Source organism: Prionailurus viverrinus, chromosome F2 (genome assembly GCF_022837055.1).
Source record: "Prionailurus viverrinus isolate Anna chromosome F2, UM_Priviv_1.0, whole genome shotgun sequence".
Lineage (NCBI taxonomy): Eukaryota > Metazoa > Chordata > Mammalia > Carnivora > Felidae > Prionailurus > Prionailurus viverrinus.
In genome coordinates, this window is record NC_062578.1 from 17,702,958 (window position 1) to 17,718,967 (window position 16,010).

General features: G+C 33.3%; 1 protein-coding gene across 14 annotated transcripts in view; it reads left to right on the forward strand.

Moving 5' to 3' along the window:
- Positions 1–16,010, forward strand: part of CSPP1 (centrosome and spindle pole associated protein 1) — a 154,839-nt gene that overhangs the window by 112,158 nt on the left and 26,671 nt on the right. For 11 of the 14 annotated variants that reach the window (XR_007148498.1, XR_007148497.1, XM_047841939.1 and 8 more), the window contains 4 exons: positions 4,570–4,722; positions 8,857–8,969; positions 12,659–12,808; positions 13,205–13,351. Coding sequence is in view for 12 of the 14 variants with exons in the window: in XM_047841939.1 (XP_047697895.1) it covers positions 4,570–4,722; positions 8,857–8,969; positions 12,659–12,808; positions 13,205–13,351 (563 nt within the window). In the remaining 2 variants the exon portion in view is untranslated. The remainder of the gene's footprint in view (positions 1–4,569; positions 4,723–8,856; positions 8,970–12,658; positions 12,809–13,204; positions 13,352–16,010) is intronic. The other 3 variants (XM_047841944.1, XM_047841945.1, XM_047841947.1) reach the window with 1 other exon arrangement.

Sequence of the window (16,010 nt, forward strand, 5' to 3'; positions counted from 1 at the left end):
TTGATTTGCTAGTTAAGGATCTTTGCATTTAGGCACATAAGGGATATTTGTCTGTTTCTCTTATAATTTTGTCTGGTTTTGGTATCAGGATGATGCTGGCCTCACAAATATGAATTGGGAAAGTTTCCTCTTCTGTTGGTAGAATTCACCAGTGAAGCCATCTGGGCTGGGAATTTTCTTGTTGGGAGTCTTTAAACCATGAATTAAAATTTTTTTTAATAAATTATTTAGTTTTTTAAAGTTTATATATTTGTTTTTGAGAGAGAGAGAAAACATGAGTGGGAGAGGGGCAGAGACAGAGAGAGATTCCCAAGCAGGCTCCACACCATCAGTGCAGAGCCGAATGTGGGGCTCAAACCCAAGAACTGTGAGATTATGCCCTTAGCTGAAATCAGGCACTTAACTGATTCAACCACCCAGGCATCCTGAATTCAACTTATTTAATAAAGACATTTAGTTTATTTATTTCTTCTTGTGTGAACTTATGTGGTTTGAATCATTAAAGGAATTTATCCATTTCATCTTTTTAGTTTATTGGCATAACAATAGTTTTATTGTTGTATAATAATTTTATTTTTATTGTTATTTTATTTTTATATGTATTTTATTTATTTTATGTTTATTGTATAAACTATGTCAATAGTTTATTGGCATCACTGTAGAATCTACAGTGATAGTTCCTCTTTTATTCCTGATATTTGTAATTTATTTATTCTTATTTTACTTAATGAGTTTGCCTGGAGGTTTATCCATTTTATTGATCTTTTCATAAAACCAGCTTTGGTTTCATTGATTTTTCTGTTTTTCCCTTCGTGTTTCATTGATACCTGCTCTCATCTTTACTATTTTCTTTAGTTTACTTTGTACTTAATTTTCTTTGTTCTATTTTCTTAATGTGGAAGCTTAGATTATGATTTGATTTCTTTTTTAATATATGCACTTAAAAATGCTATTAATTTCCTTTTGAGTACTGCTTTAAATGTATCTCACAAATTTTGATACGTGGTTTTTTCATTGTCATTCAATTCCGTTTTCTAATTGTCATTTTTCTTTGATCCATTGATTATTTAGACATTAGTTTTAAAAATTTCCAAATATTTGGGTATTTTCTGAGTAACTTTCAGTCACTTTTAGGGTGTATTCTCTTTTGTTTAGAGAATATACTTTTTTGTTATTTCAATATTTTTAGGTTTGTGAGATTTATTTTATGGACCACAAGTTAGATTTTTATTTGTCTTAGAGACTGTGATCTTTATAAGTAAATATGTATATTTTAATTTGGAAGTATATGTTAATAGTTGAATCAGGGTTGAAAATTTTCTTTAGCCCTCTGAATTGATTTATTAAAGAAGAGTTTGTGTATCAGTCATGATTGCTGAATAATCTTGGGTCTGTAGAAATATTTTCAGCCATTTTCTTTAAAGTGTTTTGGTGTTTTCCACCAAAGAATGACTAACTTAACAAAATTAATTTTAATTTCAGAGTATATGTTTAGGTTTATAAAAAAAAGCATAAAATAAAATAAGGAATGAAAAAATTTAAGTACTGTATGTTTTGTTTACCTGTAGTAGCTATCATAAAATTTAACCCTGGTGTAATAAATTTTTCAGAGAGTGGAATTATTTTCCCAATCATGAATCTGTAATATTTTATTTTGTTCTGTTCTTTGTAGAATTATTCTGTAATGCTAGCAATTTTATATTAAATACTATGATAGTGTACATTTGAAATAAAGGCCATTTTTTGGGACATCTTTGCGGTTGGCAAATTATACTCTTCACCAAAGTGCCTTGTATAATTTTAATTTTTAGCTGATTTCAAACCTTTGTTTTACACCTCACAGAAAGATAGACAGGGAGTGACTATTTGATTGATAGTTTTTTCCAATAAATAGCAATATGGACTTGTCTTGATTGCTGAATCTGATAGTCTTAAATAATTATGCACTCTGCTGACATCAGTTTTCTTTTTTTATAAATACATTGTCTTATCTAATTGAGAGTACTGTGTATAGTCACAACAGTAAAGAAAAACATGCTATTGATTTTCAAGTTTATTATAGTTTTTGTTTATACGACATTTATCTCTTAATTTATGGCTTGTGGAAGTGAATATCAAAATGAGATTGCATTCCCTAAGCACTCATTAGTTTGGTAACAAGGCTCTGGGTATCATTTTCAAAGGAGTGAGCTTGATATCCATACTCTAGTAACAGAAAATGGAAGAGTACTGTATGCATTGTTATTCATAGTGACTTCTCATTTATATAGTCTGCTCTTATGCTGTTTTAGTGAATTGGATGATGAGATATTAATTTCCCATTTAAGTTCTTTTGTTTAATTTGGTGACTTTTTAGGGATCACAGCTGTTAGTTCATTACTTCAACTTCCTCATCATCTTTCTATTTTCATTTACCTTCCATATCCAGATAAATCCCATGATTTGATGATGGTGGCGGGAGCACCCAGCTAATTTTTGCCTTACCAATTCTTGGTACGTGGCAGTTTCTTTGCAGTCAGTTTCTCTGATTACAGTTAGTCCCTTCTTTCTTGCATTTTCCATTTTTTTTATTCATTTCTTCCCTTTAACATCTAAATATACTTAGGTTACTTGTATTCTTCAACACAAATAAACAAAAACTCTGCCTTGACCTTACACTTATCATATATAAAACACATTCAAAAAGTAGTCTGTGGTTGTTGCTGCCACGTCTTACTAACTTCTTACTGTTTCATATTCCATAAAATGAATTCTAGCTCCTACTGCTCTATTGATGTGACATTTTCAAAAGTAACTGATGTCCTAATTTCTGATTTAGTGGATTTTAGTCTGTCCTTACTTTCTTTGAACTGGATTGACAGTTCCTTCCTTTAAGTTCTGTGCATTCTCTCTGATGCTGTCTTCCCTTCAGCTGACATTTATTGGGATGTGTATTATGAACCAGGTTAAACTCTTCTAGGTCTGTGAACATTATCTTTGTTCTAGGGCTATCTGCAGACATTGTGTGTTCCTTGAGTTAGATATACTCTTAACCTCCATCTATTTTCTCTCCCTAGCTGCCATTATTACTGGTAATGCTTCTATTACTACCAGGACTGTTTTCACTATCATCTACAGAACAGAATAGAGAACCATCAGCTTGTGTTTTAGAATATTCCGGAATAGGCATGTAATCTCCATTTTCCTCTCATTGCTTTATTAAATGTGTTTTGTGATCTAGTCAAGCTGGACTGCTTTAATATTGCCAGAACACTCTTCCTGTTTTTCCCCCTTGGAGCTGTTTCTCACATTTTCCTGTTTATTATCCTTTCTGATAATATCCTTTCTGATATCTTCATCTCTGAAGCTCCTATCCAGTTTCCAAGTCCAGACTGTCCAAATGTTGCAGTAGGATATGAACTTCCTGATTCTGAGCTCTGTTCTCTGTGGTAACATTTCCTGTTATTGGCCATGTTGTATCTGATACTATGATTCATGTTCAAAATACATTCTTGAACATAATAGGCTTTCTGATAAATACATCTTATGTCCAGGTTTAAATTCTCTTTCACTGCTACCTTACAATCCCAGTTGTTTTGTAGAGAAATATTTTTTATTTTATTAAAGCTTTAGAGTTCTGTAGTCATTCAGGTCTGTTTTTAAGATTGATTTGTTGTTTGACCTGGTCCTGTGTGCTTAGATTTTTGTGATGTGTATGTGGTATCTACTGTTGTGTAACAAAAATTACCCAACATGTAATGTTTTAGTATAACAAACACTCATCTTGTGGATCTTGTGGTTCTGTGAGTCAGTAATTGGTGACTGGGTTAGCTGGGTGGTTCTATCTCAGGGTCTTGCATGAGGTTACAGTCCAAAATTTCAGCCAGGTCTGTAGTCATATGAAGGCTTGACTGGGACTGGAGAATTCATTTCCAATATGGCTCCCTCTATTTCTTGTCATGTAGGCCTTTCCATAGGACTACATCATTGTCTTTATGATACAGTAGCTGACTATCTTTGAAGTAATAGATTAAGCAAGGTGGAAACCATAATGTCTTTTATGAAGTAGCCTTGGAAGTCATATGCCATCATCCTACAGTGTTCTGTTTGTAAGAAGTGAGTTTCTAACTCTGGCTTATGTTCAAAGGGAGGGTAATTGAGCTCCATCTTTTAAGAGAGGATTGTCAAAAAGTTATGAATATATTTTAAAACTCCACACTACATGATTATATTTTTTCATTAGGAATGCTAATGAAGTTGGGTAAATTTCACTATGACTTGTTTTGAATTGTTGGTGTTTGTTCTGTATTTACAGAGATTCCAAGTTCTGAAGTAACATACATATGAATATGGTTTTTATGGCCTGTCAAAGATTTTTATATTCTTAACGTCTTGACTGATTTTCATAAGGTTATTTTTTGAAAATCTTCTTACAAGTTTTAATAATTTTGTTTCTGTTTTCAGGGCACCAAGATACCATTGAATTATTCCAACCTATCCTACTGTTTTCTCTGATTCTCTACTCTAAGAAAATGTGTTAAGCATACTAATTATAGAAATGTATTTGTTGAATTTATTTTTCCCTCTTAGCTGATTTGAATAGGATGCACAGACAAAATATAGATGCCTACCATAATCCAGATGCAAGAACATTTGAAGATAAAAGGGCTGTTGTATCTCTAGACCAAAATTTAGCCACCTCAAATGCTGAGAACTTAGAAGATTCTGCAAATAAAAACTCAGGTTTTTAATTACATTCTATTTTTGTTTGTTTTACATTTTTAAAGCTGTTCAGTAATATTTCTCTTCTGTTGTCTGACAAAGTTCATATTGTGATTTTGAGAATTTGGGTACTCAGAGTCAGGAAGCATAACACATTCATGTTATTTATAATACCTTTTCTCAAGTATTAAGTAGTTTGACAAAAGTGAATAGGGAAAAAAAGTTTGCTTCTTAATACTATGTATTTCTTCTGAGCTTTATAACTTATATATACTTGAGCTGCTACTAAAATTTTTATTTTGCTGGTGGGAGGACATTTCTTAAAATCATATAGTCTCTTTACACATACACAAATAGTCTCTTTTGCTTCTTATATCTGTAACTATTTGATTAGTGAAAGTGCATCAGATGTGATATGATATATTGTACAAAGTAACTGTTTTTGTTATATTTAATTTTAATTTTAATTGTTTTATTTTTTTGCTTATTTTGTAGTCATTTACCTTCTCTTGTAAAACCACAAAGTACAAAGAAATTAGGTTTAATGTCTTAAAAGTTTGATATCTGATCACGTCTCCATTTTTTAAGCAAATATCTTTTTTTAAAACTATTTATTTATTTTGAGAGAGAGTGCGTATGCACGTGCACATGGGGTAGGGGCAGAGAGAGAGGAGAGAATCTCAAGCAGGCTTTGTGCTATCTGCACAGATCCCAATATGGAGGTCAAACTCAAGAACTGTGATATGACCTGAGCTGAAATCGAGAGTTGGATGCTTAACTGACTGAGCCATCCCAGGCACCCCTTAAACAAATATCTTTGGTTTGCTATTAAACAACATTCTTTAATGAAAGGTTCTATAAATAGAAAATTATTCAGTATCTTTATGACTTGGCAGGAAAAGTTGTGAGCATCTTTTTTTATCAAGTATATATGAAAATATGTTAAGTATTTAAAATTTAAGGGAATTTTAAAAATATTTTGCACTATATGTTGCACTATACTTTAATGCCTATAAAAGTACCCATTTACTACAAATTCTGCTTTTGTACTTCCACAAAAGTTTTGATTTTAGACTAGAAAAGAACTTCACAATAGAAAGTCTTTCTGAAATATCCCTGACTGATCATATAGTCTTCAAAAATTAAAAAAAAATTTTAACCCATATGGAGGCTCCTGGGTGGCTTAGCCAGTTGAGCATCTGACTTTGGCTCAGGTCACAATCTCATGGTTAGTGAGTTCAAGCCCTGCATTGGACTCTGTGCTGACAGCTCAGAGCCTGGAGCCTGCTTTGGATTCTGTGTTTTCCTCTTTATCTGTCCCTCCCCTGCTCATGCGCTCTCTCTTTCTCTCTCAAAAAATAAATAAACATTAAAAAAAATTTTTTTTAACCCATATGATTATCTGGCCAAACAGGCAGATTATGTAAGGAGCTATAATTAGAATCACTAACCTTTCATCTTTCAAGTCTTTGATGGTAGTGCTAATCTAATCGCTGTGGCCTTTTGGAACACTTTAGGAGATACGCTATTTGTTGTTTCCATGTACAACCTGTTCCACTGTTGGATGTCTAATTATTAGAAAGTGCTTTCTTACTTTGACGCACAAGTATATTTTTACCTAGTGGATTCAGTCTTCCATTTTGGGAGCACTAAAATAGAAATTTTTGATTTTGATGAAATTAATTTGGCTCTCATTCTGTGTCTGTAATAACCCAGTGTGCAGTAAAAACACCTTTCATTATTGAAGATATTTTGACTTCTTTTTGATACATCATTAGTTTTCTCTTCATGTGTTCCTTCTAGTAGTCTGTATTGAGATCTCAGTGCCAAATATTCTTTCTGCACTTTTCTTCCACACCTGGTATTGTTGGTAATTCTGTCTCCACCCAAACCTTTTTCTATCATAGTAGTAACAGTTTGGGCATCTAGCTCTGCTTATCAAGCAGAAACACTGGAAAAATCAGCAGTTCTATGGCCCCTTCGCAATAAAACACACAAGCTTGATGATTGAATATGGACAGCAGAATTTACTGTCTTTCGCCTTTCAGTACACTGTCAGGGTTTTGGTGCTGACATTTTGGCCAGGATGCTTTAGTTTAAGAAATCATACAACATCATAAAATGTTAAAATTCCCCCTTTTTTGCGAATTGAAATTAAGAATTAACCTAAAATAAACTTTATGAATACAAGAAAGTATCCAGTCACCTAATTTGTTGCTTTGCTAGCATATATGTGTGAGTGTATGTTTATATAGGTACATGTGTATGTACACACATATATGGCATTTAATATTTAAAAAAAAAATTTTTTTTTTCAACATTTATTTATTTTTTTGGGACAGAGAGAGACAGAGCATGAACGGGGGAGGGGCAGAGAGAGAGGGAGACACAGAATCGGAAACAGGCTCCAGGCTCTGAGCCATCAGCCCAGAGCCCGACGCGGGGCTCGAACTCACGGACCGCGAGATCGTGACCTGGCTGAAGTCGGAGGCTTAACCGACTGCGCCACCCAGGCGCCCCTAATATTTTAAAGGTCTTAGGGAATTTGAACGTATCTGAAAATTGAATGTTATAATGTGTGCTTAAAATTCATTATCCTCTCATGTTTTTGAGGCCCTTCCCAAAGTTCATTGTTTTTCTTTTACTTTATGGTTCTAGAATGAAGAACCATATTTATGAAGTCTATACTAATTTGGCTTCAACTTAATTTTTAGTTTATTATGATGCCTAGATACATTTCCATTTTCTTTATATAGAGCACATGTTTCCTTATGATTTTATTTTTATACTTTATTTTTTGAAAAACCTTATTTTTAAAAACTTGTTTGTTTTGCTAATCCTCCTTTTCACCATAAAATTTTATTTTTATTTTTCAATGTTTATTTTTGAAAGAGAGGGAGAGAGAGCATGAGCAGGGCGGGGCAGAGAGAAAGGGAGACAGAGGATCTGAACTGGGCTCTGCACTGATAGCAGAAAGCCTGATGTGGGTCTCGAACTCATGAACCATGAGGTCATGACCCAAGCCTAAGCTGACGCTTGACTGAGCCACCTGGGTGCGCTTTACCATGCATAACATTTTAATATTTAAGTATTGATTTGACTTTCTGCTGATCTATTCAATGAAGCATTAATAAAATTAAATACAGAGGCAAAATAGACCTAAATGGCAGCTAAAATGCAAAGCATGAGTGAGAGAAATACATGATTTATATTGATGGTATAAAGAATGAATCAGTAACTAAAAAAATAATATAAAAAGTTATGTGAGGCCTAAATTTATTTTTTCCTGCATTTAAAGAGAGTCTCCTGGGGTATAATTATTTTTCAAGTTGCCTTTATCCTTCCCCAGGATGTATAATACTATTTATAGGAACATATAGCATATTTTTATTGTTCATGTTTATATCCCCCCCCCCCCCCGCTTTTTTTTTGAGAGAGGGAGAGAGCACATGAGTGGGGGAAAGGGACAGAGGGAGACAGAGAGATAGGATCTTAAGCGGGCTCCATGCTCAGTGCAGAGCCCAGTACAAGACTTGATCCCACGACCCTGGGATAATGACCTGAGCTGAAATCAAGAGTTGGATGCTCAACTGATTCAGCCACCCGGGTGCCCCTATATCCCATTAATTTGATAGAAATTTTAAATAAAAATTATTGCAACGATTAAAAGAATCTTCCTATTTTATAAAAAATGTTTACAGAGCTGGCTTTCTAATCTTTTGTGAACCATAGATGGAAAGACTTTGGAATTACTAATTTTTAAACATAATATTAGAAAAATTTTAATATATATATACAATACATTTTAATATATAATTAAGCATATCCTTAAGAAAAGGATATTCACATACATAAGAACTTAAAGATGTACTTTTTTTCTCTCCATATTATCTTTGTTTCTTTGGTGTCTTTCAAGTATCGATATATTATGATTTTTTTAAACTATTTTTGTTTCACCATTTTTCTTTCTCTCATGACCTTTCATCTGTCTTCAGATTTAATCTCAGCCTTTCTCTTCTGATTTTTTAACCTCTGGACTTCCATAGTTAGCACATTTATTCAAAGTATGGATTTATTAGCAAACTTTATTCTTTAACCTTCAGAATATTCTAAGCATTGAGTAATGGTATGTCTTTGCAAAATTTCTCTTTCAAGGTTATACACAAACACAGAACTCTCCTTTTGCTCGGGGAAATATATTTTGTGAGCCTCCAACTGAACTTCAGATTAAACAGCAAGAATTATACAAGAATTTTCTTCGTTTTCAGGTGAAGTACTTATTTTATCATAGTTTCAAAGTTTTGTTAGAATTGTAATAAGCCAAACTTGCAAAGATTTTATCCATAGGATAAAGACTAAATTCTAAAATACTGCACAGTTATTTAAAATATCTCAGTTATATCAGGTAGAGGTAGTACTAAAACAATATTATTTCATTTATATCTGAAAAAGGGATATGGAAACATGTTAGGCATGCTAGTTGTCTTAATCTTTTCTTTATTAAATCATTAGTTGTTAAAGAATGCTGAAATTTCTAAAACTGAAAGACTTAAAATATTTATTAGGCATAGAGTGAATCTTTCTAGATGCTTATGTGTTAGTAGACAATCAAGTTTTTTTCCAAGTGATATGATATTCTTGACAGGGTATAGTAAGTTATTAAAAATCATACAGAATCACATTTTGCAATTATTTGCCTCATTTATGTATGTAAGCAAATAGCATTTAACTTGGCAATGAGAAAGAATGAAATCTGGCCATTTGTAGCAACATGGATGGAACTGGAGAGTACTATGCTAAGTGAAATGAGTCAGGCAGAGAAAGACAGAAACCATATGTTTTCACTCATATGTGGATTCTGAGAAACTTAACAGAAGACCGGAGGTGGAGGGGAAGGGGAGGGAAAAATGTTACAGAGAGGGAAGGAGGCAAACCATAAGAGACTCTTAAAAAACTGAGAACAAACTGAGGGTTAATGGGGGGGGATGGGGGAGAGGGGAAAGTGGGTGATGGGCATTGAGGAGGAGTTGTTGTATGGAAACCAATTTGACAATAAATATATATTATATATATATATTTATATATTATATATACTTATATATATTTATATATTTATATATATTTATAATATAATATATATATTTTATATATATATATTTTATATATATATATAAATAGTAGAAATGCCCAAAGGAAGACACTTGAGCATCCAGTGTTTATTGAGCAAACAGACTTATTGAACTCCCATTCTGTGTCTACTCTTGTAGACATAGAGATGAATACTAGGGGTGGAGCCTGAGGTGAATGAGAAGGATTCAGTTTCTTCTCTCCTCACCTGCACACCCCTTCCCACCCACATGTATATCCCAGTGTCAGATTAATCCTGTTGCCTGAATAGTCTTCCTTTGACATGACTTCTTACTTCTTTTGCTATTCAAAATCTGGTAGTAGCTTTTCTTTTCTACAGAAAATGTCCAGATTCCTTAGTATGACCTCTAAGGCTATCCAGTCTAATCCCAACCTCTTAAATTCTTAAGTTCTACTCAAACATGTCATCTCTCTAATCCAAATTATCATGGACTCTTCAATAATGCAGCAATATAACGTATATGCTCTTACGGGTGTATTATTGAAAGATTTAAAAGATTGGAAGCAGGGATATTCTACTACACTGGCAACAGTGGAAATAGATGGAAAGACCTTTCTAAGGATTGACAAAATGAATAGAGTTATTGAATGTAGGAGAGTGGCATCAGAATTCCCAGTGGTATTGGCCACTCAAGTCAGGTAGCAGCTAATTGAGGGTCAGAGTCACCTTTGAACTTGAAGTACCCTGTGGTATACTGTCCATAATGACAGCAAGTCAGAATTATGTAATTCCTATTATAGTTACCAAGTATTAGCATGGTTTAGGGTAGAATTCAGGGGAAAAAATCTTGATCTTATAGCCTTTTATTATTTATAAGGTACTTTTGCATATAAGTGTCTCATTAATCTTCAGACTTTCTGAGGAAGGTATTATTATTTCTGTTTTATGACATGCAGCTAAAATGTAGGCTAAGAGACTCATCCATGGTGGCAGAGCCTGAAAATTATGAGGCCAGTGCTAGAACCCAGGTCTCCTGGCTTTGAGTATCATATCTGGATGTATTGTGCTTACATTTCTAGAGAGCTCTAAGTCTTTCCTCCAGGAATAGAGGAAGCTTTGACTATATTAGTCTTAGAGTAAGTTTAGCCTTCAGTTCTCCCACCCTGTAAACCCTCAGTGCACCTGTGAATGGATTGCTCTCAAATGGTGGCCTACATATTTTTTTAGCAGCCTCTTGAAACTCTTTCCCCCCAAATCTAACTTTAAAATATCTAAATGGTACTTGTTACTGTCAACACTAAAGTATCAGACAAGAAGTATCCCCAAACTTAAATGTTAAAAGAAATGTTATAAAATGTTCAAATCTGTGTGCAAAAATGGCAACATAAGCCCCTAGCTCCATGAATGCATAAAAAGGTACACTGTTAATGCAGCAGAAATCTTTGTATGGTTAAAATTTGGTAAATAACACTTGTGAGTGTTTACATGTCAATTTTAATTATAGCTTTAGAAATGATTAACAAATTTGATAAAGTATTTGCAGGACCTGTGACATACTTTTGTATTATACATTTGGAAAACCACTGACCTAGATGATAGCTTTCTTCTTTCTGTTGAACTATTGTGTAGCATTTTTGTTGGAATGGCATTTTCTGTGGATTTCTTAGGTGTGTGATCCATTTATGATTATGACCCTGACCATTAATGGAGAAGTGACCTTGTGATTTTGATTTTGTGCGTGTGTGTGTGTGTGTGTGTGTGTGTGTGTGTGTGTGTGTAATAGGGAGAAGGGAGAACTGAGTGTTAAGTGTGAGGTTTTGTTGTATAGATCATAAATGACATTTTATGTAGGTTTATTTTGCTTGAAGAAGTGATTATGTGTACTCTATTAGTACTGAATATTAGGATTGTGCATGTTTAATAGTGTTGTTTGAAAGAAGTGTTGGAAGAAGCCCTAGCATGTAAAGTCATGAGATATGTGAAAAGATTATAGTTCTTATAGCTCAAAAGATTGATAACAGTAGATATAACAGCCTTGAAGGTAGAGGAAATGTAGATAAGAACAATGAAAATAATGTGAATAGTCATAACCATGTCATACTTAAAAGTAACTAAAATCTACTGATAACCTTAAAACCAGCATCATGAATACCCAATACCCAGGCTGCCGTTCTTCTCTACCTCATTCATGGAGGATGTAGACTGTATCTCAGGGTTCTCTTCCTTTCAGATCTTACACTCTCCTTTAGAGTATTTCTTCAGAGTACTTAGCACTATAGGCCCCAGGTGACATTCAAGATGGAACTTAATTATGAATCCTTGTGGCTAAAATCCTTGTTTTCCTTACCATTTGCCAGTAGATAGGAAAGAAGAAAGGGCATTCTGGGGAAAGGATTCTTGCATAAGGAATGGTTAAATGCTAAAATATTACACTGTTGTTGCCGGATAGTGATTAAGCCAAGGAACTTTGAGACATAATAGTAACAATCATTATAAAATAATGTAATGATGAGTTGCTTACTGAGTACCTCTAAACAGGAGGAACTTTATATTTTTTATATATACATTGTTTCACTTCAATTCTTTGAGCACTTGTTGGAGAAGTAGACATCTTTTTACCAGATGACAGAACTAAATAAGAATATCTTAAGTTCACCCAGTGTGTATATATTTGGTGGAGCTGAAGTTTTACTCATAATTCTTAATATTACATCATGTGGCCTCCCTAGCAAAATATAGGAAACTGAAAATTTCAGGAATTTAAAAGAGGGTGTTATGAGTGTTGAATTCATAGGATACTAGAAAATATTACATGGTACTCTAACTTTCAGCAGTTTTGCAATGTAATAACTAGATTTACGTCTTTAGATTGAGGAAAAGAAACAAAGAGAAGAAGCAGAGCGAGAGAGACTGAGGATTGCAGAAGAAAAAGAAGAAAAACGGCTTGCAGAACAGAGGGCACGAATTCAGCAAGAGTATGAAGAGGAACAGGAAAAGAAGAGGGAGAAAGAGGAGGAGGTGCATTTTTTTTCCTACTCTAGTTTTCTCCTTACCCTGAAAGTAAAATATTTCTTCTGACTTGGAAAGATATTACAGAGGAGAACAGTTCTGGAGTACGTTTAGAAAATATCAGATCAATATTCATTTATTGAAAACTATTTTATTATTAAAGTGAAAGACTTAAGAAGAGAGATAAATGACTTTTTAAATCCAAAAATTGGTTTAGGTTGACTAGGATGTTATAAAAGATGCCTAATACTTTATTGTTAAATAGCTTCTTTTTGTTAAAGAACACCGAATATCCTCTAATAGAAATATATCTTCAATTTTATCTCTTTATTTCAGACAAATAAGAGATATTTGAATAGACTATAGAATGTATGTATGGAGTGTATATTTTTCTCTATTTTAAAGCAAAGGCTCAAAAATGAAGAGCTTATTCGGTTAGCTGAAGAAAGACGGAAAGAAGTGGAAAGAAAGAAGAAAGAAGAGGAAGAAAAACATAATCTTCAGCTTCAGCACTACTATGCAAGAGAAAATATAATTGGGGAGGAAACAAAAGTAAGTTTCAGACAAAAATGTAAATTAAACCTGTAGTTTAACCCACTTTCTCTGTGAGAGTCATGGAGTTGTTAGCAAACAGGAAATGGTGGAGGAGATGCTTTTGTTCCTCCCTTCCATCTTGCTACTTCATTTGGGTACAGTGCACTGAACTTCCTGTGCTTTGCTGCTGTTACCCCCCCCCTCCCCCCAGTGAATGTAAGGGGGTTACTTACCTTAGTCATTCTTAATCTTGTTCATATGGTCAGTGGAGCAGCACCCAACCAGCTATTCATGATAAGAGTAAGTACAGAAATGGAGAGGAGATGTTAAGAAGCTTTTGTAGCACTTTGTCAGAGTAATCATATGTCTGTTGAATCTGATTAAGTTGGACTTGAATAGTGTAATGTCTTTTTAAAAATTTTCACGTATATGGGGCGCCTGGGTGGCTCAGGCTCAGGTCGTGATCTCACAGTACGTGAGTTCGAGCCCCGTGTTGGACTCTGTGCTGACAGCTCAGAGCCTGGAGTCTGCTTTGGATTCTGTGTCTCCTCCTCTCTCTGCCCCTCCCTTGCTCATGCTGTCTCTCTCTGTTTCTCAATAAGAAATAAATGTTAAAAAAATAAAAAAATAAAAAATAAAAAATTTCATGTATCTAGTAGTTCATTTTTACTGTTTTACATATTTATCCTTGATGGCTTGGAAATTAAAAAAGAGACCAGTGGCTCACAATGGACTGGTTTGAAGTCCATATCTGAGATTGGTGGATATCCACAGTTAGGTGCATGGATTAAAGTTATTAGAGGTTTTCTCTCAAGGAAACCAGTTGGCCCCTGTGAAGCTCTAGTTTATACCCTTGCTCATATTTCAAAGCTGTATTTAAAATTTTATATGCATAAGTACCACAGGATTTGTTAAAAATACATCTTTAGGTCTCATTTATAGAGTATCTGACATTGTAATAAGTCTGAGGTTAGTCCAGGAATCTGCATTTCACAGGGCTTGGATGGATATCAGCCTGTGGACCACACCTTGAAAAAAACTCTATGTTCTGTAGGTTTACCCCAATTTAAGAAAATGGTTTTCACAAATTTAGATTTATACAGACATTGTTTTTTCTAAACAGCATTTGCAAGATTACTTTTAACCAGTGGACTCTTCTAGTGTATTTATGATGTGGTTTGGTGCACTATTCAGTATGTGAGCTACTATAGACAATATGAACCATTTCTGATTGTCTCAAATACACTGTTTTATTTCTCACCCCAGGTTTTATGGTGATAGAAATGTTTGCAATTAGAATCTACTGAAATATTGTTTAAAAGAGAATTTATAAGCAACACCTATGTTTTTGTTTGTTTTATTTCTTTTCAGTGTTCTAGTAATGTTAAATCCTTCATTCATAGGATATAAAGTTGGATATATATTTGTTCCACCTTTTAAAATAGTATTCAAGTGTCATTCATTTATTTTTAAAATTAATAACATTTATTTTTTAGAGCCATGTGAGGCTTGTAGCAAAACCGAGTGGAAAACACAGAGAATATTTTCTTGTAAAATTGATTATTTAAGAATGAAAAATAGTTGTTTTCCACAATTTCCACAATTGCCAATTTCTTACTATGTTTAAGAGAAAATGCTTTCCGTAGGAATGTACAGTTTTATGACTGTTATAGTTCAATTTTGAAGTACCTAAGTTTTAAATCAGCTTTGTTCTGTTTAATGCATTTTGCTCTCATTTGTGAAGTTATCCTTGTTAGCTGTAATTGTTCTTTTATTCATGTATGCCTGATAGATATTTTTGTCTTTTCTCTCAGTTTTTACTTTTGTGTCACCATTTATTTTTTAGTTAGCTTATATATTTAGTTTTTTGAATTTGGTTTTGTGAGTTTTTTTTGTTTTTAATTTGCTTTTTTTATCCTAATCAGAGTTATAGTCTTTGGAATAGTGATCCCTATATCCCTCTCTTTTTATCATACCCAATATATTTGATCATATTAATTGAATTTCTGATTTTTTGTTTGTTTTGCTCCTTGAATAGTTACTTGTTTTCTTATTATGTGTAGTATGGTTTGCTTGCTTCATCCTCTGTGGTCCTTTACAGGGTTTATATTGTCTGTATGTTTCTGCTCGTAGTCATCTAGTGATTTTAAAAGAAAAGATTTTCTCATATATTTCTAATTTTATCAAAGTCACCAGTGAAAGTAATATTTGATTTTGTACCATGCGACATGAACAGCTTAATATCCACACATATACTCTGGTCTGGTCTGGGTGTTTTTTTTTTTAACCAGATAATTATTATTGCATTTTGTTGGGAGTTTTTATGTCTTTAGTGTTTTGATTTTAATGTGAAGTTGGCAACTGTTAGCTTTATTATGTTGTAAACTAAAACCCTGTTTTATTTTCTTATGGAGACACAGAATGCTATTGTGATCTGGAAAATTCCCTCATCCAAGATGCTCTTGGTGATTAGGGATCTAGATTTTAGAGTTTGATTTATATTATTTTCCAGAAAAGAGTTTTTGTTTTTTGTGTTGTTCTATTTCTTTTTTTACTAAGACAAATTTTTACTTTAGTTCTTTTTGTTTTTGTTTTTGTTGTTTTCCTAATACTTGGTTTTTACTGTTGCTTAAGTTTATTGAATTTTTTTATTCTAATCTGAGAGTTCTTTTAATAA